This window comes from Ascidia mentula, chromosome 8, assembly GCF_947561715.1.
Source record: "Ascidia mentula chromosome 8, kaAscMent1.1, whole genome shotgun sequence".
NCBI lineage: Eukaryota > Metazoa > Chordata > Ascidiacea > Phlebobranchia > Ascidiidae > Ascidia > Ascidia mentula.
In genome coordinates this window covers 11,305,040-11,327,390 of record NC_138573.1, presented here as the reverse complement: position 1 = coordinate 11,327,390, position 22,351 = coordinate 11,305,040, and the positions used below count along the sequence as shown (strand labels likewise).

Below are 22,351 nucleotides of genomic sequence, written 5' to 3'. Positions count from 1 at the left end.
GTATCATGACTTGAAATCGAAATCAATCAACCGGAAAATACGTCACTATTTTACAATTTCAACAGCTGATCACTGGTGTAAACAGGATTTGCTTGAGTGACCCAATTACAAACTACCATAACAAAAGACTTCCAGCACATTCTAATTCTCTGTCGAAGGGAGGTGTGGATATGTTTCGTTGTGTTGACATAGTTTTGGCCAGATTGTTTTTACCAACTATTCTATCCATTAATTCAGTTTAGCGAAGTACTGTTTGCAGTGAACTGTTAATCTGTTTGTCAACTGAGCTGTCTATCTCAGTTCGTCTTTGTGTTGTATGAAAAGGCATTCGTGGCCTGTATATGTTTAAAATGTCGACAAGCAACAATGATCATAATGCGCCAGGTAAAGTTTTGTTCATTATTGGTCTGTGCTGCAGATTGTATTGTGTAAAATTATAAATACTAAAAAGTAATATTGTTTGTATGCTACCAGAGCAAATATTGCTGTAACTGTCCTAACACTAATTGAGCACAAACAGCCCAAAATATAACAGCTATGGATGAGAAATCGATGGTGATGTGGGTTTTGGACATTCAGCCATGAATAAAACAATTTGTTCACATAAACATGCCAATACTTCTTATGATGTTGAGAACCACTGGTCTAGATGTAACTTATCATCAGAGCATTATAGTTGACTGATATCATGAAAATATAAAAATTTGATTTAGGTACAAAACGCGAACACAGATCAAGCCCATTCAACAATTCCAGCAATGACCAACCTGCCAATGGAAGAGATATATCGTCGCTTCTAAATGGTGAAATAGATATTAAATTTAAATTTAATAGAGGTACAAATTTATAACGAGCCCAAAACCACTTTAGGCCACTTTGGAAAACCTGTTCAGAAAGTTTCACCAAGTTGTAAGTTTGTTTTTTTGCACACATGCAAAATCAACTGTGGTTTTACATGAAAGGTTATGACTATTTTTAGCTTCACCTCCAAATAAAAAATCTTTAACTATGAATGAAATGTCTGAAATTAAAGCTTCAGCTTGGAATTTGGCAATGGCACATGAGATTGCTTTACAAGGAAATTTGAACATCCAAAAACTCCAAGACAGATCTGGTAGTGAAGGTTAGTTTTGTGAAATTTGCAATTGCAGAACTTCGTACCGGAAAAACTCACCTCAAAATACTTTAGCGTCTTGGAGTAAAGTGATAGTTGTTACTAATAATAATAATATGCATCATAAAATATTATTTTTGATAATAATATATGTTGCATTCAATTATTTGTCAAAACCCAGTTTATATGATTTAAACTAAATTTTACAGAATTACTGACCAAAACTGTAAAAAATGACATGTGCCATGCGCATTGGCAACAATTAAGAGAAGAACTGCAAGCGACTCCTCCGATTTTTGAACATGCGATTGTAGTTTTAACTGATTTAAAAGACATGCTCCTTTCCCTCCTTGCTGATGATAGAATTACCACTTTACATAAACGGTAAACTGTTGAAAAAATTTTATATGGCCAAAAGTGCCAACTTTAAATGATAAACTAAACTTGGTCAAGATATAGATTTATAGGTTAAGATTGAATATTTTGGTGCAAAACATTGAAATTTCATTGCATAAATATAATTTTGCTGTTACTAGGATTTATGAGTTACTAGATATGGATCTGTTGAGGCAACAAGCCCACCATTTAGCTTTGGATATTCATAAACTATCTCTTTCTGTTGTTGACACTATGGCTGCCATGTGTGCACCTGTCCGGGACCAAGATGTAGCAGATCTCTATGCCATTACAGATACAGTGGACATTCTCAGGTATTCTACTGTTGTATCATGTAGTACAGGTGTTCCAAACCATATTTGCTCTAGACTCCTTTTAAGTGGTTAAAATTTGTCACTAACCCTCATGTTTAATAGGAAGATACAGTATTGCAGTTAATTTATTGCAATGAAATGACTGAAAATCTCTCAGGAGGGGCATACTTAATGAAATATTACAACTTAATGTTGTGCTTGTGTGACATTAAATGTTTTGTGACCCATAAGAGTTGACATGTATTTTTTTGTATTACAAGGAAAATGTTTGAAGTTCTAGATGTAATGAAAATGGACAAAATTAATGCATTGGTTGCTGCCATTACTCCACATATTCAGGAACACCATGTTCAGTATGAAAGAGAGAAGTTTTCAGCAATACTTTCCAAACTTCCAGGTGAATTCATCTTTTTGCCAGATATCTGTGAGAATATTAGATCGTTAGACTGTGATATATGTGCTAAATTTTTAATATATATGTATTATCTGATAACATAAGTCAGAAATTAGCAGGCTCCTTATATACATTGTCTCAGTAAAATATCAATGAGAACTAAACACTGGAATTTAGAAGCATTTAACAAATAGTGACACAATTTGTAAAGAGATATATTGATGTACAATTTACTTTTGTGTAACATATACTTTGAATGTATTGCCTGCATTCTAAATCAGTAACCCAAACTTGTGACAACTTTTTTGCCTTTTCTATATATACATATACATGTATAAAATACATTTCATATTTATTTAAAGAAACTGAGCACTGTTGATGCGAATGTTACTCTTTGTAACTGTTTATGTTTTTTGTTTTCAAACTATTGGCCATGACCTCATAGAAACAATTTAAACTATTTTTAATCAAGACAAGGTCATAGTTTTTGGTATTTCTATGAAATTCTTTGCAAACATTTAAGAAATGCTAACATAAAGTGCACCAAAAAATATATTGTATCTTAACTACTTTTCCAATTAATAACATACACATAAAGGTTAAATTTTATTAATTGATAACTTTCATATAGGTGGGCCAGTTGCAACTGAAAAATGGCTGGAAAGCACCTATCAGGAAATGACCCACAACCCTACCTTGACACAAACTAATCAAGTGTAGGTCTCTGAGTTATTTTATTTTGTAATTTTTGTTGCATTATATTTATGCATTTCAGGAATGCAAATGCAAAGAGCCCATTGGCTGTGCTGAAAGTAGCATACACAAAACTCCTTACTTGGAACAATGAATCACAAAGTTTTCCAGAGGTTTCTATATAGACGTTTTCAACCTTTTTAAGAGCTATCACCCATAAAAATTCAACCTAATTATCAACCCCTATTTAAAACCTACAACATGTCACACTCAGTGCTAAACAAAAATTGCAGTAAATTATCAACGATTGCAGGTCAGAAATCTGCATTGTACTGAATAGAAATAACTAACAAACATATTTAACTTAGAAACTGGCCTTCTTGAATTTACACTCAACTTAAACCTGTCTAGTTTAGTTTAGCTTCCAACAAACATGGCCCATAAAATTCATGCAAGAACATTCAAGTAAAATGTAGTGCCACCACAAAAGTGTTCTTGTATAACAATGGTGTTTCTGGATGTCACAAACTAATCACTGAAGTTTTATTTCAAATTATCTATGTAAAAATACGCTTGCTGTCTGTAAAACAACTAGTGACCCACCTTCGTGGGCTGTATCCCACAGGTTGAATACCATTGAAAAAGCCAACAAATCAAATAATACAAAACTTACTCAAATTTTTCTTTAAGACAGTTGCAATTGACCAAGAAAGATTTGCTGACCTTCGATTGGAGTTTGAAAGAACTATCTTGGTTGCAACCATTATTCTAACATCACTTCCAACTTTATCATCTGATCTTTTCTCTCATTACCGCTTTGTGCAAACATTGAAACGAAATCTTACAATTCTTTTGTCTGATCTGTAAGTAATTTAACTTGTCTTAATTTATGTTTTGACACTTTAATTTTGCAGTAAAAGTTACAATGAGCTGAGTTCCTTCACAAAAAATCTTGTGGAACAAGTGTGGAAAGATACTTCAGAATATTGTCAAAATTTTAAACCCCTGCTGCCTATTCTAACAACACAAAACAAAAAAAACCTAGAAGAACAGCTAATGTCTTTGAACAACATCCAGCAAAGTCATGTTTTCAAACTTCTTGGTAATATTAACATTTTTGGGTTTGTGTATTGGTTTAATGTGTTATTATGTGGAAACCTAACTTGTCCAATGCAGCATGACTTTTTTACAATAGAAAAACGTGGAATAGATCATTTCTTAACAACTGCTGATGTAATGACAATACCAGCAGGAAGCAGGCCTCAGCTTCCACCTGTACCAGCAGCACTAAAACTTGTACTTGAAGAAATACAAAGTTTAGCCATGAAATATTCCAAACTGGTGAACCTAAATAGGGCAGTTTATGGACCCTTTTACTCATCACTGCTAAAAAAAATCATCAGTAAGTATTTTCATGACTAATTCATTATTTTGCACTTTTTTATTTTGTCCTCATTTAATCTACCATGCAAACTAGGTTTACCTTCACACAACAATACCTGAAATGTGCCTCTTAGAACTGTATGTCGAAAGCCAAGTAAGTTTTTAAATAATGGCTATATAATAGGTTATGCTTTTTACATACAGCAGTTTTTTAGGTTGCATGACATTGCCAAACAACTGTTCACTGCTTATAGATACATGATTTTAAATGTGTCATGGTCTCCCTAGTCATCCATGGAGGGTACCTGTTAATAATATTAATGAAGTTGTGCATTAGTGAGGCATGCAATTATAGTGTAATGTGTTTTTTTGTTCATAAAATTGTGAAAAGAAAAATTGAGTACCTACTAAAGAACTTGTATTTTACTGTGTTATTCACCATTTTATTTTTTATGCTCGGTGTTTCAAATGGAAGATTCTTGCCTAACATATTGCCTTGAAATGTCTTGATGTTTTCATTTGTAAAACATACTTTATAATATATGATACAAGTGACGCTATGTTACAAACATGGCCAAGAACACTTGTCATAACAAAAACTGCAACATGTTGTGGAATAAACGCACTCTATGAGAGCTGTCTTACATATTGCTACAGGAACGAACATTAATTAGGATTTTTCGTCAATTCCGTGGGCCGTTGATTTGTTTAACTCCTGCATGGCTTGGTCTAGCTCCAGGCGAATGGTATTGGGCTACATTGGAGTCAGCCGCACTTCCAGGTTTGTTTTTGTTTTACGAACAAAGACATCGTCTACGTGACAGCATTGCACGTCATTTCCTCCTTACATATTGTGCTAGCAGTAAGCTCAGGACTAGAAAGATTTGATGAGTTGTCTGTGGTAGGGTGTGGGTTGTACCTTCCGTTTCGGTTGGTAATAACTAGTTGTTCTTAATATAATTGAGTCCGTGGTGTGATTTTACAAAAAAGTAAACTACTCCATAGACATTCAATTAACAATCTTTAAATTCACGTCGTAAGGATTATTTGCAAAGTTGGTTGGCGGTAGTAGGTGCAAACCTGTGAATCAGAAACTACTTCTGCTCGGGTGTGGTTGAAGCATTTATCGTCATTCAGGAACAACAGTAAAAGGAAATTGTTTTTAATATACCTCAAGATACATCTAATATAAATTTCATTTGCGAATTTTGGAAACGCGCTCTTTGCGGTAAAAGGCACAGACGCAACACACGGATTTTGGGCATGAAAAATGTAAGTTAAAATTGATAACACTGGAAATAAGCCACATACACAATATAGATACATATCGGTAATTGGCAATGCATGATGGTTATGGAATTCACGTAAATTATACCATCTATACGTTTACCACAGAAAAGGTCATCAAATTTTTTATAAATTGTTCAGGGACATAAATCAGTTAGTTGTTGTGCTTAAGATTCAATGGGGGTTGATGTTCATTATAGAACGAAACATACAAAACAGCGGAAACATTGAAGAACCAATTGAATTTTCACACTCCAAGCGAGAAAACTCATGAATTGAGTTCACGGAATGCTGTATCACCAAAACGCGAAGATGGCTCATCACGGGCGGGAGTACGTAGTAAGTGTCTAAATCTTTGTGACAACTTAAAAAATCATAGATTAATGATATGGTACACACACGAATCAATTCCTTAAAAACAGGATCAGCCTGGTAAAATCCAGGAATTCATCCAGGAATTTATTGCAATTGCCATTGTCGTGTTTGGGCAAAAAATAAACCAATGAACAAATGAATTCAGGCTATATTTCGCCCTATGAGCATCGACAGTTCCCGTGAGGTAAACACAGTGCATACAGTAGCGTTTTCTGTTTTCAGATCAAAGAGTTCGTCGTATTAGCGAAGCTTTGGAATGCGCACGAAAGGATCTGGTAGGTACCATAAGTGCGTTTTTTTTTCAGTTACGTTTACCCCAAGTTTGCGGCATTCGTTTACTCAAATATTGTACAACACATTTTTTTTTCGTTAATTTTGTGCAATATTTATCCAAGCTAAAAGTCAGTAATTTTAAGATCCCGAAAACATTGTCTTAAATCTAAAAAGGCATGTCGACGGCGTAACAAACACTGGTGTAGGTAATTACCATTGTTGTGGAATATCTTACTCACCTTGCATTTCAGTAGTTTAATTTTTGTGCATGCTGGAACACTACATAGGCCTTTGTTCATGCGTTGATTTGACTATGCAGAAATTACTGCAGGGATGTGCCGGAAAGAATAATGGGGACATTTTTTTTATTTATTTATTTTTTTTCATATAATCGGATATATTGACTATCGATGCATCGATCTTTTTTGTTTTTGCACATCTCTAGCAATCACCTATAACGTTCCTATGGTTGGGTCGTCAACAGATGGACCTATTAAGTTTTGTGATTATTTAGGAATACTTTGCTGCTACATATTTGTTGCCAAAAAAACAATGACATATGACTTGTTTTTTTGTCCATATGATAACATCATTTAATGTAAACTATTTTTGTTCCCAGATAATTTTTATTCTTTTTTCATAACCGCTATGACAGATAGCAATGCGCAAAGACGACCATGCTTTACACCTACAATTTCTTGACTTGGGGAAGAATCTAAATATTTTAAAAACTTTGACAACGTGCAATGAACATGCGGATATGCTGGATAACTTTTCCTTGCACTTAAAAGAAGTTAAAGACCTTAAGCAAAATATATATGGTAAGTGATAAATTATGTTTAAGTATTTTATTTTATCCTTCATTTTATTGTGAACATTTTTAATTTTCACGTGAACATTTATTTTTTTATAGCTTCTGTAACCCATTGTAGCGCAACATAAAAAATAGGTAAAAAATGTCTAGCGAGTCGGATGCAAAAATATAATAAAATTTTATTATGAGCACATGTTTTTTGGCGAGAACCATGACTATAGTTTAGGACCAACAAAAAAAGCATTCTATCTACTAATTCTTCATTGTTTTTCTTTTTTATTGTTAGTTAGCGACCTTCCATGTCAGCAGTTTACAGCTGAAGCGACTGATCAACTGAGGCACGTTGGGATTAGCACAAAGAGTTTTGATTTCAAACGTTTTTCTGTGGTATAGAAGTCAATGTGCGTAATAAAAACCTACAAAAAAGACTTCTATAAAAAATTGTAGAAGATTTTATTGTAAGAATATACGTATGATCAACAATAAATAGTTTTGACGCCAATGATAGTTATCATATAGGACTATATTTACAAAACTCAATACATACAGTTTTTTTATGTTAAAATTTGCTAGCTGTGAGACTAATACCAGCAGGCGCTTAATGTCAATAGTTTAGTCAGCCGAATTGTCGTTATCGTTGTTTGCAAAAACGTCATTGCACTCACTTACGGCAAAAGTCTTTCTCGGAAGGCATATGATTGCAACGTAAACTTATTTGTAGTCCGGAAAAATTTGCAAAAAAGGGCTATGATTTGTCTAACAGACATTTAAACATTTTTTACGGGAACATAAATGTCTGCAACACGTATGCATAAATATACAAACAAACAGCAAATAATTTTGTAATGTTTTTGTCGACATAGTCATATAGCCTATTGCTTAAAAAAACGCTGTATGTTTGCAGCACAATAAAAAATGCTGAAGTTTTCAAATATATAGGCACAGGCCTAAATACTTTACATTTAAAATTGTGGTCAAATTAAGTGGTGCTAAAGAGAAGCAACATTTCTCACCATCCGGGGCTCTTCTGCCATATTATACAACCTCTTCATATTGACAAACATGTGAAAAATATGTGATGTAGGGAATCAGTTAGTATATGGGGCTGTCAAGCTTTGTAATAGCAGCTAAATAGTAAAACTTATTTCAGTTTCGTAGAGGGCTGACTGCGTACATTTACCTTGGCAGTTAATTGTGCCTGGGAAAGACAGCAGACCTGTCGAAGTAAATAGTTCGAACTAAGTTCTAGACACCCGGGTAAATATTTCCCATAAGATTAAGGCTGGGTCTAACCAATAAGCTTACTCACTTACAGTTTGGTAGCCTGAGGTAGAAGATAACGTGCCTGTTACCCGACAAGGAAATGAAGATTTTGTTCATATTGCAACTTGCCTTCTCAGCGGTTTTTGGTGCCGCTGTCGATCCGACACCAAAACAGCTATACGAACTGCCTACGGATGTCTATCCAGCATTTTGCAATATCCTGAAAAACCCTTTGTTGGGACCCGATGTAGAAAATCCGGTATATGATTTGGTCTACAGCTCATTTTCTCCCAATCCGTAAGTTTCAGAAAATCTGAAAAGCTATTATTTGTGTATGTGCAACAAAGCCATAATAACCAGCATTGAGAGCTGCAGACAGGGTGTACGCGCTGTTTCGACCTTTAAGGTGTCATCCGTGCAGCTGTTGACTGTGGCACTGTGCTATCTTTTACACTAGCAGGCACACACATTTCCACTTTATGGTACCTTTCGGTTAACGTCGATCCGTGGGGTCGGGTACTATTATTTTTGTCTTTGCGTTTATGATTAGGCGAGCGTCGGATCCAATTAAAAGAATCGAAGGTGTTTCAAAGAAGTACCTGGATTCCACTGAAATGGTTTCTACGACCATTACTGATAAAGTTGTATGGCCAAATGAAGTTGCTGACGTCCCAGGTTAATACATGTATACTGAACTCTAAATAATGAATTACTTATAGAAACACATTTATTGCGTTAGATGGAATATTTTCATTGCCGTTGGTGTGGTCGGTTTCTTCAGGCTTTTTTATTCCTGGCAAAGATAACGGCGAAGTAGCTTTAATGAGCATGACCGATCTTCAGTACGGTCAAGCAGGTATGTCGTGCTTAATTTATGTTAATTCAAATATCTATGTATTTGATCTCATCTTTCACTAAAAAGATACAATCATTAAGAATGTATTCCCATTAATTATAAGTTTATCATCATGCGCTCAGACCCAGTGACAATTTCCTCTAACTCGGATGGCATATTATGGTACTACCATCGCGTTGAGTGGGTGGATATGAACAACGACGGTTACGTGGATGCTGTCACGGAACGAGCAAATGGTGGTGGACGTGAGTTTGTTGTATTCAAGAATATTTATCCAGTTTTATATTGTGTTTTTACTTTGTTGGCAATTTTGTTACAGCTGCTGCAAATGTAACCCAGTTGGTGTGGTTTGAAAACCCCCGATCTTACCAACTTACCCCGGAATGGACTGCACATGTACTAAAAGAAAACGAAGAAGATGTTCATTTCCGACTGCACGAGTTACCTCTTCCAAATGGTGGAACCACAATGGCTATTATAAGTTCCGGTTTTTACAGGTTAAAGCGAAGACATTTTTATTTTCATAAAACTCTTGTGTACGTTGTATAAAACATGACATTTACTATAGTGTTTCAACTTTTTTCCTGTGTTGATTAAATTCTTTGGGTAAAATTACCTGGCCGGCAAGGTCTTGTTAAAAAAATAAAAAAAATTAATTTAATTTTGTCGCTTGTTCATATAGCCACAAACTCACGGTCGTTTGGAGTGCTTCTAACGATTGGACGGATCTTTCTTCGTTACAAAGCTTGACAGTAGACACTTACGGGTGGTATTTTGATGTTGAGGTGCTTACTTGGTATTTATTGTATTTTGATATGCGGTTAAACAGGAATCGATGACTAGTTATCAGATATTAAAACGTTCATTAGATTGTCGACATCAACATGGATGGCAAGTTGGATATTTTGACCAGCACTTGGAGTCAGCAAGGATTGCCAGGTGCAGTACTGGCCTATGAAATTCCATTTGACTGGGTGACACAACCATGGACAAGGTAGAAAAACTTTGTATCACATTTTCAAAAAAACATAAACGAATGACTTGCCACACTGGCAAGTGTTGAGTGTTGTGTGTTTTTGTGGGTTACAGACACGTGTTGCAAGACGGTTACAAATCTTTCGTATTGAGTGGCTCCGGATCCCCCTCAATTGCGCAAAGATTTTGGCCTACTTCAGAAATGAGGACAATGTGGGCCAGTATAAAAGTTAGTAGATATTACATTTAAATACAAGTTGGAAATGTGTGCAGGAAACCATACATTATGGTATCAGGAGACGATGACGGCAATGTATATGTTCTCACTCCTGACACTGAAGAAGTAAACAACTGGGACTACACTCAAACTACGGTAAAACTTTACGCTGTTTTTAACTTATCGATTATCTTATCATTTCCATTGTAGATCTACAAAGGATCGGGTACGATCGGAGCGGTAGGAGTGGAGGACGTTGATCTCGATGGATATGTCGAAGTCTTTATTCCTGCGTATATGCAACAAAAGATCGTTGTCATGACTTACTTTATGGGATAGGCACAAAATACATTGACGCAAACTTAGATTTTGTCGTAACAGTTGTACACCGCTGTGTGTCAAGAGATAAAAAGAGCAAGATTTCGCACAAAGCTCGCCTTCTTTAAACAGTGTTTTGGCAACTCGCAGGTTTAACATAAAAGATTGTTAAAATTCAAATAAAAATTAGAATAGATAAACTACAGTTTCTGCATGCTTTCATGTGCAAAGACAGGATCTCCCTTTTTAGTGTAGGTCATTTTTGATTTACAAAACAAACATCAGACAAAAGTAAAATTTAAGAAAAATATTAATGTTTAGGTATTAGGAAAAACAATACCTATGAACAACTATTAAAAACATAAGTATTCATGCAGATCGTAATTGCCAGACTCGTGTCATTATCAACAAACATCCTGAAGGAAATGGTTAATTTATCAAGCATTATAGTCGTGGGCCGTTTTTTGCATAAATTTATTAACTGTGACAGTCGAGTTGTTGTCACGTGTTTATCTTTCGAACATCAAAACAAAACTTCCTTGACAATGCTTTGCAAGTAATTGGAGCGTGCACTATTTATGAGAGGTTCACAGTTTACCGAATAACATGAATTTCGAAAAAATATTATTTTTATTAAAAAATTGTGCAATAAAAATTTATCCTCGTCGATACATTGGAATGGCGAAATAAAGTAAGGTTTAAATATATTTCTGATCAAATTATCGGTTTTACTAAAAACGCTACTTTGTCCAACAGCCTTTTTATTTGGGACGAGTTTTCACTATCACAGGCGAATTGTACAGGACAAAACGAATCAAACTTTGCGTATAAATCGTTGCCATTATCCTCATTATGAAATAGGATCCGACAAAGTATGAAATTGAAAATGACTTGTTTTTAGAGATAAACATTTGGTCGAAGCCGAATTTCGATACCGAATCCGAATATTGCCTTAAAATCCTACATTAATTAAGTTTTACTCAAATTTAATCAAAGATATTTAGAATCGCACATAGTTGTTTGGATTTATACACAAAAATTCGACTATACGAATCAAACACTGGCAAATTTAACGCATAAATAACGACATCAGAATAAAATTATGTTGCTTTACTGAAATATAAACGACGCATATTATTTTTTAAGACAAATATTGAAATTTATGACGTCATAAAATATTCGGATTCTGCCTAATATTGGTTGCAGGTATTCGGATTCGGCCGAATTGGTTGGAATAATGCGAAATGATATTCTTTTTGCATTATTTTTAAGCTGGAGTTTTGAACAGCTGTGTAAAAACAAGCAAGCGACCTGAAAATATACTTTCACGTTTTGCTGTACTTGATATAACCGATAGTTTAGGTCTGTGGGTTAGTTGGCCATATTCGATACAACTTTCAATAACCGTTTTGTTGATGCATTAGTTCCTGCGTTGTAGCGATTTTGCAACCATTTAGCAAATACCGCTTACATAAGCGAACTGAATTTAAATTCAGAACGTGAGAATCACCAGCTGTTGTGTCGCAATGTTTGATCGACATATCTTATATACGTAGTTCCATGTATGGTTTTACCATGCGTTCGATTGTCCTCAAAAGAATTTGGAGGATGGTTGGCCTCTTGTTGTGTGTGCCATAATATGGACTTTTTGTTATATTAAACAGGTGTTAGATGAAAATATAGGATCTGCTAAAACAAAATGCTTTTTAAACTTTGGTTTATCTTATGCGGTTTGGTCTTCGTGAAAATTCACGGTGCTGAAGTTCCTCCAACTCCGAAGTTACTTTACGACATCGCTGTGGATGCAGACCCAGCATTCTGTAGCATTTTAAAAAACACGGACCAAGTTGCAGGGAATGCCTTTGATCTTGCTTTTTCTTCGTTTACTGGAAACATGTAAGTGACAAACTTAACTTGGCTATTATATCCACAAACATCCTCAATTAATGCGTAAACATGAGATGTGAGCAACACAAAACGTACGTGTAAAACCTAAAAACTTTTTCGGAAATGTTCTTTTTTACACTGTTTGTCGTTATTGTATAGTTTCAAAAAGGACACTGTGTTAAAAGTCAGCGATATTAACAACTTCATGTTGCAATCATCATTTGACGCATCTGTCCTTACCGATACGTTGGAATGGCCGAATGAAGTTAGCCAAGTTCCTGGTATGCGTGTTCTAACGATGCTTTTAATGCGTGTGACACTCTTTAATCACATTATTTGTTAGATGGAGTTTTTGACAGCAGAGTATGGACAGTGGCAAGTGGTTTTTTCCTTGCCGGAAAAGATAATGGCACTATTGCTTTGCTTGATATGACCAACTCTTTAGGTAAGCATGCACTAAATACAATACTGAATCGTAACATTGGCTGACTTGTAGCTTAAGTGCAGATGGAACAAAACTGTCATTCCTTAATAAAGCTTTTTAAACTGTTTTTTTTTTCTCGTTTAACCTGTTGATAATCCGCATATAGGCCCAGTGTTAATTCCACCCCAAGAAGAGAAGTTGTGGTTTTATCATCGTGCGGTGTGGCAAGATATGAACAAGGATGGACATCTTGACATTGTTACAGCACGAGCATATGGAAGTGGTGGTGTGTAGCGGTTTCCGATAGGTACAAAAAAAAACAAATCTTTTATTCTTCGTATGTTAAAATTTCCAGACCAAGCAACTGAATCTCAACTGGTTTGGTTCGAAAATCCAGGTGTAAGGGAACTTACCGCGTCTTGGATGCTTCATGTTGTGCATGAAGGATCAGAAGATATATCATTTCGCATTCACAACATGAATTTACCTGATGGTTCAACAACTCCAGTTGTTATAAGTGCTGGATTTTGGAGGTGTAGAAGAATACACCTTTTTTTCGATTTAAATGTAAAAGCTAAAAGTACGATTTATTGTTATTCGTAGTAAAGAACTTGGCTTGACGTGGAGTACCACTAATAACTGGTTAGATTCCTCGTCGATACAACATATGTCTGTCGATAAATACGGCTGGTATTTTGATTTGGAGGTATGAATGACACACACACAATTCCTGCAAAGTTATGAACATTTTGGTATAGGTTGTTGATGTAAATATGGACGGAGTTCTGGACATTTTGTGTACAACTTGGAGTCAGCTCGGCGACCCTGGAGCACTTATAGCGTACGAAATACCAAACGACTGGCAAAACGCCCAGTGGACACGGTAATGCTCATTAATTGAATGGTGTAGGCCGGGAGTGGGCTAACACGTCGTTCGTGTAATAGGTAGGTTAACTGTGATCGCACCGGATTTTGTGTTGAAAAACATAATCATCAATTTTTTTGACAAAATTCGTTGTGAAAACCAAACGCATTTTTTGGTGTTTTTTTGCATACTATGTGCAGCTGCAGCTGATTAACATTTTATGCTCAAATTACGCTGCATTGTTACTAAACACGTGGCATTGTTCCGTAATGTAAAGAAACAACTTCCTGTGCCTTTTTGCACTTACATGCGGTTTCCCCACTGTAAAACATATATTTTTGTTGTTGTAGATGCCATAAATACGTTGCAAACAGTAAGCACACGTACCTCTAAAACTTCGAGTTATAGAATTTATTGATAATTCAAGCAAAGTGTGCACCCTTAAGTAACAATCATTCATCTTCGAAAATACAGAGGAATAAACAATTCGACCCTCCCCTTTAAAACATTCGCGCCGCCTATTAATCGATCGTGCGTTATTGGAAAGTTTCGTTTCGCTGACAAGTTGGCTATCCCTGTTGTAGGCTATACATTTGAGTATCTTATATGTTTACTTTTCTGATCCCCACTAAGAGCTTTGTTAGATCAACGGGTTTATATTAACCTGATTGCGTAACCTTGATATTCACCGTTATATTCCCCAGAATGCACGTGGGTACTTTTTGTGAGAATTTTTTAATTCGTTGACATTTAAACTTTAACTTTTGTCCAGACATATTTTACAAGATGGTTATCAAGCTTTTACCCTTCCTGGGAAGGGATCTCCGGGAACAGCGACAGCATTCTGGCCGATTGAAGGAATGAACGAAGCTGGGTTGTAAGTTTGCTGTTTAAGATGTAATTGAATAACTGACTGTTTTGTTTGATATCTGTGAATTTGCAGAAAACCTTATATTATGGTCTCCGGTGATGACGCAGGAAACTTCTTTGTGCTGACCTCTGATAGTGAAGATCCCAACATCTGGTCGTACACCTCAACGACTGTAACTATAATTTCGGTAGTGACACCAATACCTTTTTAATAGCATCTCATTTTCAGATTTACGAACAATCGAAAGGTACAGTTGGTGCGATGGCAATAGGTGATGTGAACGGAGATGGAACAGCTGACGTTTTCCTGCCAGCATATGATCGCAATATGATACGTGTCATGACATATGGACCGTAGAATGAATTGTGCTTGTTTGCTTTTTAATAATGCAACAATACAATTTGATTGATGACAAGTTATATTTTTTATCACTGCTTTGTTGTGTAAAAAACAAGTATTGTTTTGCAACAAAGCCAGGAACAGTCAGTTAAACACCACAAACTAACATTAACGTACATTTGAAGTGTCGTACTTTCTGCCCTACTATCATGAACCAAAACTGTTCCTTTCTTGCGGTTTGCATTATTTTATTAAATACCATTGCTATCAAAGGTAAGTAAAGGCAAAGTATGAAATATTTCCAGATAATATACAGATAAAACATCGCCTGGTGTAGCAGACCTGGATACAATCCCCACATACTGCATAATACCCGGTTATAATTTTCGTTGGGTATATATACTTTTAATTGTTACAGTTAGGCCCAGTCCTAGGAAATGTGTGGTCCGAATAGTAAAGAGAATGTAGATACTATCTCAACTCGATTTCACCTTTTTTGGTCTTCAAAAAACCGCATATCAGTCAAATGTGCCTAGGACCTGGTTACAGTGATATCGAACGAATATTTGTAATGCCGTTTTGTTACAAAGATGTCATACAAAATCATATCCCAGTCCAGACCCGCGGCATGTGGGTAAAGCATATTTCCAAATAAAACAGTAATGTCAATAAATAATCACATTTAACACTTTCGGTGAGCTTGACCATTACGCGTTTATTTCCTGACGCTCATTTTGTTTCGTGTGTAATGGAGGGTCAAATAATAAACCTATTCCAGATTAGCGAGTATGTTTCAGTTTAGTGCAAAAAGGGCACAAGATGCCCCGTTACATGCAAAAGTTTGCCGACATCTGCCCTAGTCCATACGTCACATGGTAAAATGTATCTGTAATCAATGGGTTTGTTTATGAACAACCAAAAATTTGTTCAGGCAAAGATGGAGTACATCAACCCAGGGATTACAGCAGTAACCCAGATGTCGTGTTTTTGGTGCAGCGGGCTGGCATGAGCGTAAGACAATGTTGATGTTGTATAAATTGCCTAACAAACAAACATATTAAATTAAATTTCAGGAAGACGATTTTCAGTCGGTAAAAAAAATTATTGGCATGAGTATCCATACATTGGAAATTATTGCGGCAACTGACGATTCAAGTCGAATTGGCTTGAGCATATTTACAGCCCTTACTCGCCATGTTATTGATTTTCGAACGTGCTGCACGTTTGGTGGACCACATTTGCAACATATGGTTGACAAAAATGTATCTTTGGATAATAACTTCATTCTACGCGAGTTTGATCGCGGAGATCACAGTGACACTTCACCTGAATCAATTGATGTCCGAAATGCATTCAGGAATATTCGAGGCAAAGATATTTTTTTAACTTCTAACTTCAATTTAAACACCTAACATGCGTTAAACCTTTCCTTGTAGATAAATACCTCTCTGCTGGAATGGCACAACTTAAACCCACTTTAATTGTGTTTGTTGCGAATTTCAAATCACCATACACGAGTTTCAGATTATTCCATGACGCAATGGATGAAATCGAGGCTTGTAAATCAGCTGGCGGTTGGATTATGGCTGTCATAGTAGATCCTTTACCCCAGAGGCAAGACGTTTACGTATATACATTATTTAACGTAATTTTGACGAAAATTTACTTTTTATGTATATATATAGCCTACATATATAAATTAACCCCTCTAAAAAATTCAAAGATAAACACGGAAAGTTTACACAAATATTCTTTAAACTGTCTTGGCAGGCAGCCAAAATTAGCAAGGGGCACTTCACCTTTTCTACCACCTCACCGAGAAAAACGCCAGTTAGAAAAATCCACAAGGACTCAAGAACACCAAATAAAACTGAGGAACTTTGTTTAGTAAAGTGCATTTGACGTAACCATCATTTGTTAATTTTTACCTATATTTTTTGTTTTAGCTCTAACAGAGGAAAAGACGCAGCCAATGAGTTGGATTATAAAAAACGTTTACTAAATACCCCTAAAAATCGAGCAGCCGGAATTGTCAGTGCCCAAGGCCGACGTGTTGATTCCAATACAGTATATGATGATCTTGTATTATTATACGCGCAGGTAAAAAAAATTCTTTTGTACAAAAAATTCAGTTGGGGCCCAATTAGTTCGTTTTTTGAATTAGTTCGGTTGGGAAACTTCAATAGAATGGGTATTTTGTAGCTTTAATTTTAAGAAAATCTCGGCATATATAGGCGAGGTCAAAAAGTCTAAATAACAATAAAGCATTGACGCTTTTTATTGGTTGTTTTACTGCGTGTAGTCCGCATAATCGTGTCAATAAAATGGAAAAAATATTTAGATAATTGCAAGTCGATCCGAGTATGGATTTTCAATTCGTTCATTCAGTGATTTAGGATCAGCACCGATAACAAATGCAATCGAACGACTTTTGTTGCAACCGATGTCGTGGTTCGGAGGTTTCCCGTGTGTTTGTGGGAAAATATAAGCTTTTGGCCATAGTAGTTAACCTTCTTTTGTATATTTCGAACTTTTAGAAGCTGAAGTTAAAACCACATGCGAAAACACGAAACATCTCATAGAAAAATCAATTTGGAGCCCCAATTATTACGCTGGTAGCACTTACCCAGACAGCATAAAATGCCAGTGGATGATTAAGGCAAGATCAGGATACAGTCTGGTACTTAGGTAAGACACACATTTACACTAAATCTCCAAATTACAAACATAACCACGTTTTGGCGAAGTTTTGATGAATTTGAAACAGAGGAAGTATTTGACAAAGTACGTGTTTACGATGGAAATATGGCTGATATGCAACAGTTGCTTGGGACTTTCAGGTTTTGAAAATTAGAATTTTCATTTCAACCACCACAAAATATCGTCAATCAACATATTTTTAATAATTCGCAGTGGCGGATTGAGATCATCAAACTCTTTGCCCCGCATTAACAGCACCGAGGAAGAAATGTTGGTTGTTTTTCAATCGGACGGTGGTAACAATGGTCGCGGTTTTTTAGCCCATTGGACTCCTCATATAATGTTTGACAAAATAGACGGTATTTAGTTGAATTTTTGTTTGCCAAAGCCTTTATTCATTTTTGTGCTGGTTGAACGACGTATATATAACTTTCATTTAAGTTTTATAAATATTTACATTTTATCGTCATTCATTTTTAAATGAAGTACGCATTTTACACATTTACTATGGAAATGTATTTAAGTTCGCATCCAAAGTCCAACAAGTAGTGACGAGATCTATAAAATCAGGCAGCTGTTGAGGTTTGAATTAACAACCCTGGGCTGACCAGGCCTGGCGCACTACCGACTGTGCTTTGGGAGCTCTATAGTTAGAGGGGCATATTGTAGTGAAGATAAACTGGCGCGCAAGTGCACAACATGCCAGGCGACCAGCATATTTATGTGGGGGATCTCTATACCACCGTAATTATCGCAGAAGGATGAAACATTTCTGTGCTGTAAGCAATACTTACACAATATGGCCATCGGGCATGTTTAGACTAATATGGAGGACACTTCCAATTGGGCGTTGCGGCAAACTGGTGCATCCTTTTACATGTAGGGGCGTCAAGCAAGCTTACCTCCACATGCATTCACTTTTCAGATATAAGCTTTGCAATGTTAGGCGAATTTGTATTTATAACAGGGATCAGCACAAAAACACTTCTTAAGATTGGTGACTGACGTAAACGAACTCGTGTCTGAACAAGGTCAATATTTTTTGTGTGCGTTATCATATCATGTTGTCATGGTGCGTCACCGCTTTATGAAAGTTGGTGAACCACTGGATTACGAATGCAGACCCGCATCTTTTTGGGTTAAAATTACAGAATTTTGACATAAAATTACATTGTCGCTTCAAAAAAACGCATGAAAATTCCATTGTACTGTAAAAAACACATTTCATTTAGGCGGACATAAACGCCACTGTCAACATTTTTGCAAAAACAGCAAGACTAATTAACCGGAATTAGGTAATTTTAACTTGTAATACTTTCAATTTCTTGTTCGAAATCATCTGTATTTATTTGCTCCAGTTGCCCGCAATTAAAAGTTAATTGTTTCATATTAAAGCACTAACGTTAGAACTAATACTGTTACACAAGACTTTATATCTTGTTATCTTTCGAGATGTCACGTGACTGGTGATAATGTGCGTTGTATTTCGTTCTGACTTTCTGAACTTACTCAGTTGATTGTCAACATAGCACTGAAGAACACAGTTGTGTTTGAAACGTTTGTATAATACATAGATTAGCCTGTACCTGAACTTGCATTGCAAACTTAAGTTGAAAAATGTTTAGATGCAGATGTTGTTTACCTCATCGATGTTTCAGCAAGTCTTCTGTCTGACGATTTGAGTGAAGCATCTAAATGGATTAAACTGACGACGAAATATTTTTATTTTCCCCAAGAAACGAAATCCTTTAGTCAGAGGTGTTTCTTTTTATTTGTGAAATTTTTTTTGTAACCAATTAACAACTATCACACTATTTGTTTTTAGCTTTTTTGTTTTGTTACAGATCTTTGGGTGTCGAAGCAAAAATCCCAAGCAGATTGGGGCTTTTAAAGTTTGCCGCAGATGTGTTTGTTGTCAGCAGCATAAGTGACCAACTTAAAACGCGACAAGGATTTTATACCTTTGCCACAAACTTAACCAATAGCATGAAGTCCACCAATATTGGATACGCACTTGACTTTAGTCGATTAAAACAATTCGAGTATGAATTACACTTTGTAGTTTGGCACATATTACCCTGTGTATGACGTCTGACACAAAACATTACTTTTAAGTTTGGTGAGCGGAGAAAGTCAACCAGAGGGAGTATGGAATCAGCAGGCAAAGGAAAATGAAAAATCTTCTAAAATTCCTCGAAAAATTCTTTTTCTCATAAGCGATGGAAATTCGGTTGACGACCCCAAACCTGCAGCCAAAAGACTCTGTGAGAATAACATTGTTCCTGTTTTCGTTGGTACGGGAAAAGTAAATGTTCAAGGCCGAAAAGACATCACAAGCTTTTGTGGTTTGGCCTTTACAATCAAGACACCCGTACCCGAAGTGATTGAAACGTTGAAGGTATACATCTGTTTTTTGTGCACATGTGCTGTATTACATTGTTTTTAGTTTTCTGTTTAAATGACTAATGTCAGAAAAAAAACAATATTCGATTCAGAAACACCTAAAAATTGTCAGAAACAAAACATTGCCGCCCACCTCGTTTCCTCCCCTACCGCCCACACCCCACGTGCCAACACGAACTATTTCAAAACTAACCACCTCCACCCCCACCACCATAACCACTACAAATACTCCCTTTTTTCCTACCACTACCACTTCAACAGGTAAGACTGAAGAGCAAGTATGTTCTTTTTTTAAAAGGAATATTTCGGCGAGTTCATATTTAAATTCCAATTAAAAAAAATGCACTACTTACTTGACAAATATGCAAGTTGCAGGTCATGTCATGTACGCAACTCATCCCATGCTGACCAAGTTTAACTACTTCGGACTTGCAATTCTTTTATTCGCCTTAGGTCGGCAATGAACTTGTTAATTACAATAAACAAGCTATTGATCATAATCATTTCTAGGTTCCGTAGAATTTATAGTTCTCGTAACTTTGATGTATTTCGACTGCAACAGCCAACACCCATCGATGTTACATAGACTTTCTGAGACATGGATAGGCCATTCGGTAAAATATAATAAAAAGTCCATAAAAGACTCACTCATTTGCAATACAATTTGTGACATTTCAGGTAGAAAATACAATGGAGTCCAGTGACATGGGAGTAACGGCCAAAAAACATTCAGTTGCCAATGACAAGTTCCAACGACATCCACTTCCCAGAGTCAAAAACAGCTTTTTTACAAGAAACAGAACAGAAAAAGGAAATAATGTAAAAACAAATTCGTTGAAAAAATGTAGTGACAAACCAATCAAACAAAACGAGTAAAATTGATTGCTGACTGTTTCTTGGTATTTGGTGGCATTATTGCATTTCAGCATCGTTTTCTACACTTCGGATTTTACGTTGGCATGTTTTTGAAGAATTGACCTTGAACGTCGAGGCAGAGAAACTACCGAAAGCATGTCATATATTCAAGATTTTTTTTTCTTAACAATATCATAAGTAACAATGACTACTGGTTTGGAATAAGCGTACCAACCTGGACCGGTTGCAAATAACTCATTGACCAATACTGGTCAGAGGCCCATGCGTTAGATCGGGACCCTTGCATCACAGTTATCAGAAACGAAACGTACAGCTGCAGACACTATATGAACTATCACTGAAGTAATGCCATGCTTTCGCATAACAAGGAAGGATCGCCCCACTGCACAGGTCCTTTATATTTGGCGATCACAGCTCTAATATTCTGGTCATAAGGTTCACAGGCTTCAGGCCCTATCACTGCTTACGAAACACGAGGCAAGTTTTTGCCTAGTGTAACATCCTATAAAGGTTAAGCGCCGAACGTCACAGAAGGCGGAATGCCCGCTTAGAAACGCAACCCCAGTCTGCCTCCGGTATTGGAAAACAGTTGGATGTAATTTTCTTTAATGGTCGAACACAGACTCTTGAGCACGGTGTCCGCACAAACAAATTAATGTCAGCGACATAAACAAATATGATCTTTCAAACGCTAACTAACTTTTGAGGAACCGGCACAAATCGCACATACATTAATTATCATAAAAGTGCGCCGACCTACACATAATACAATAATGCGGGTGTAGTGCAATTGTACGTACCTGTTTTCTAAAAATTACAGTTAAACAATGCCAAGAAGGTCTCTTTATTGTACCGAAGCCGAACAGATCGCAATTTAGCAAATCGTTTTATCTACACAAGCTACTGCTTGTTGTATTAAGCAAAAAGAGAAGAAAGACATCACGTTTTGCCAAAGCATATTTTCGATCATTGCTATACCATACACTACTGTTTGGGAGCTGACAGGCTCCTTAAAGGAGCATATAACATGGATTTTGTCGATGTGCTAAAACGTACTGTGAATAAACGTTAATACAAAAAAGCTGTTTCGCCGTTAGGCTTTGATCAGTTGTAATGAGCTTTGTTCACTTCACACCCGTCATGTAGCCTACAATACATTTTTTAACGAAAATGTCACGGGTTTGGACAAGTGGGGTTATACACTAATCAAAGTGTCATGACCATACGAATGACTTCGAGTCAGAAATAAATGTCAGCATGAGGTAAGCCTAATTAAATGCTGTCGATAAAAACTTGCAAACATACTTAAGTCAA

General features: G+C 36.1%; 5 protein-coding genes across 6 annotated transcripts; all 5 read left to right on the top strand.

The window, feature by feature from the left end:
* Window positions 1-59: 59 nt before the first annotated feature.
* Window positions 60-4,919, top strand: LOC145911279 (T-complex protein 11-like protein 1). Of its 2 annotated transcripts, none has more exons than XM_082998566.1 (14): window positions 60-384; window positions 714-803; window positions 871-909; window positions 980-1,123; window positions 1,324-1,498; window positions 1,651-1,824; window positions 2,085-2,221; window positions 2,850-2,934; window positions 2,994-3,084; window positions 3,602-3,774; window positions 3,826-4,013; window positions 4,107-4,313; window positions 4,389-4,448; window positions 4,510-4,919. In XM_082998566.1, exons 1-13 carry the CDS (start codon window positions 342-344, stop codon window positions 4,412-4,414), a joined length of 1,572 nt encoding a protein of 523 aa, XP_082854692.1. In that variant the 5' UTR covers window positions 60-341; the 3' UTR covers window positions 4,415-4,448; window positions 4,510-4,919. The 2 variants fall into 2 exon arrangements, with proteins under 2 accessions (XP_082854692.1, XP_082854693.1); XM_082998567.1 differs by having other exon boundaries at window positions 4,502-4,919.
* Window positions 4,920-5,240: 321 nt separating this feature from the next.
* LOC145911832 (protein FAM167A-like) lies at window positions 5,241-7,463 on the top strand. The gene is made up of 5 exons (XM_082999271.1): window positions 5,241-5,566; window positions 5,782-5,920; window positions 6,179-6,231; window positions 6,885-7,050; window positions 7,330-7,463. The coding sequence occupies exons 1-5, from the start codon at window positions 5,558-5,560 to the stop codon at window positions 7,434-7,436; spliced, it is 474 nt and encodes a 157-aa protein (XP_082855397.1). The 5' UTR covers window positions 5,241-5,557; the 3' UTR covers window positions 7,437-7,463.
* Window positions 7,464-8,406: 943 nt separating this feature from the next.
* LOC145911948 (uncharacterized) lies at window positions 8,407-10,693 on the top strand. The gene is made up of 10 exons (XM_082999376.1): window positions 8,407-8,603; window positions 8,857-8,981; window positions 9,046-9,162; window positions 9,285-9,407; window positions 9,482-9,659; window positions 9,845-9,947; window positions 10,032-10,156; window positions 10,252-10,350; window positions 10,411-10,510; window positions 10,565-10,693. The coding sequence occupies exons 1-10, from the start codon at window positions 8,407-8,409 to the stop codon at window positions 10,691-10,693; spliced, it is 1,296 nt and encodes a 431-aa protein (XP_082855502.1).
* A 1,678-nt stretch (window positions 10,694-12,371) lies between these two features.
* LOC145911947 (uncharacterized) lies at window positions 12,372-15,076 on the top strand. The gene is made up of 10 exons (XM_082999375.1): window positions 12,372-12,568; window positions 12,719-12,840; window positions 12,903-13,004; window positions 13,150-13,269; window positions 13,339-13,516; window positions 13,587-13,689; window positions 13,742-13,866; window positions 14,621-14,725; window positions 14,792-14,891; window positions 14,948-15,076. Exons 1-10 carry the CDS (start codon window positions 12,372-12,374, stop codon window positions 15,074-15,076), a joined length of 1,281 nt encoding a protein of 426 aa, XP_082855501.1.
* Window positions 15,077-15,267: 191 nt separating this feature from the next.
* LOC145911946 (uncharacterized) lies at window positions 15,268-21,037 on the top strand. The gene is made up of 15 exons (XM_082999374.1): window positions 15,268-15,331; window positions 15,990-16,069; window positions 16,132-16,426; window positions 16,495-16,672; window positions 17,005-17,158; window positions 17,400-17,517; window positions 17,596-17,746; window positions 17,806-17,898; window positions 17,972-18,117; window positions 19,384-19,516; window positions 19,603-19,800; window positions 19,874-20,156; window positions 20,254-20,422; window positions 20,672-20,775; window positions 20,840-21,037. Exons 1-15 carry the CDS (start codon window positions 15,268-15,270, stop codon window positions 21,035-21,037), a joined length of 2,364 nt encoding a protein of 787 aa, XP_082855500.1.
* The last annotated feature ends 1,314 nt before the right edge of the window (window positions 21,038-22,351 follow it).

What these genes read in the sequence shown, in the direction of transcription:
- LOC145911279 (XM_082998566.1), top strand. Translation starts at nt 342, where the DNA reads ATGTTTAAAATGTCGACAAGCAACAATGATCATAATGCGCCAG. An exon ending in GATACAGTGGACATTCTCAG is followed by an intron (nt 1,825 to 2,084) that starts GTATTCTACTGT and finishes TTGTATTACAAG; the next exon opens with GAAAATGTTTGAAGTTCTAG. An exon ending in AATCACAAAGTTTTCCAGAG is followed by an intron (nt 3,085 to 3,601) that starts GTTTCTATATAG and finishes TTTTTCTTTAAG; the next exon opens with ACAGTTGCAATTGACCAAGA.
- LOC145911946 (XM_082999374.1), top strand. Translation starts at nt 15,268, where the DNA reads ATGAACCAAAACTGTTCCTTTCTTGCGGTTTGCATTATTTTATTAAAT. An exon ending in ACCGATGTCGTGGTTCGGAG is followed by an intron (nt 17,518 to 17,595) that starts GTTTCCCGTGTG and finishes TCGAACTTTTAG; the next exon opens with AAGCTGAAGTTAAAACCACA. An exon ending in GGATACAGTCTGGTACTTAG is followed by an intron (nt 17,747 to 17,805) that starts GTAAGACACACA and finishes GTTTTGGCGAAG; the next exon opens with TTTTGATGAATTTGAAACAG.
- LOC145911948 (XM_082999376.1), top strand. Translation starts at nt 8,407, where the DNA reads ATGAAGATTTTGTTCATATTGCAACTTGCCTTCTCAGCGGTTTTTGGT. An exon ending in TGAAGTTGCTGACGTCCCAG is followed by an intron (nt 8,982 to 9,045) that starts GTTAATACATGT and finishes TTATTGCGTTAG; the next exon opens with ATGGAATATTTTCATTGCCG. An exon ending in GTGACACAACCATGGACAAG is followed by an intron (nt 10,157 to 10,251) that starts GTAGAAAAACTT and finishes TGTGGGTTACAG; the next exon opens with ACACGTGTTGCAAGACGGTT.
- LOC145911947 (XM_082999375.1), top strand. Translation starts at nt 12,372, where the DNA reads ATGCTTTTTAAACTTTGGTTTATCTTATGCGGTTTGGTCTTCGTGAAA. An exon ending in TCTTCGTTTACTGGAAACAT is followed by an intron (nt 12,569 to 12,718) that starts GTAAGTGACAAA and finishes GTTATTGTATAG; the next exon opens with TTTCAAAAAGGACACTGTGT. An exon ending in TGATATGACCAACTCTTTAG is followed by an intron (nt 13,005 to 13,149) that starts GTAAGCATGCAC and finishes ATCCGCATATAG; the next exon opens with GCCCAGTGTTAATTCCACCC.
- LOC145911832 (XM_082999271.1), top strand. An exon ending in ATCACGGGCGGGAGTACGTA is followed by an intron (nt 5,921 to 6,178) that starts GTAAGTGTCTAA and finishes TTCTGTTTTCAG; the next exon opens with ATCAAAGAGTTCGTCGTATT. An exon ending in CCTTAAGCAAAATATATATG is followed by an intron (nt 7,051 to 7,329) that starts GTAAGTGATAAA and finishes TTTTATTGTTAG; the next exon opens with TTAGCGACCTTCCATGTCAG.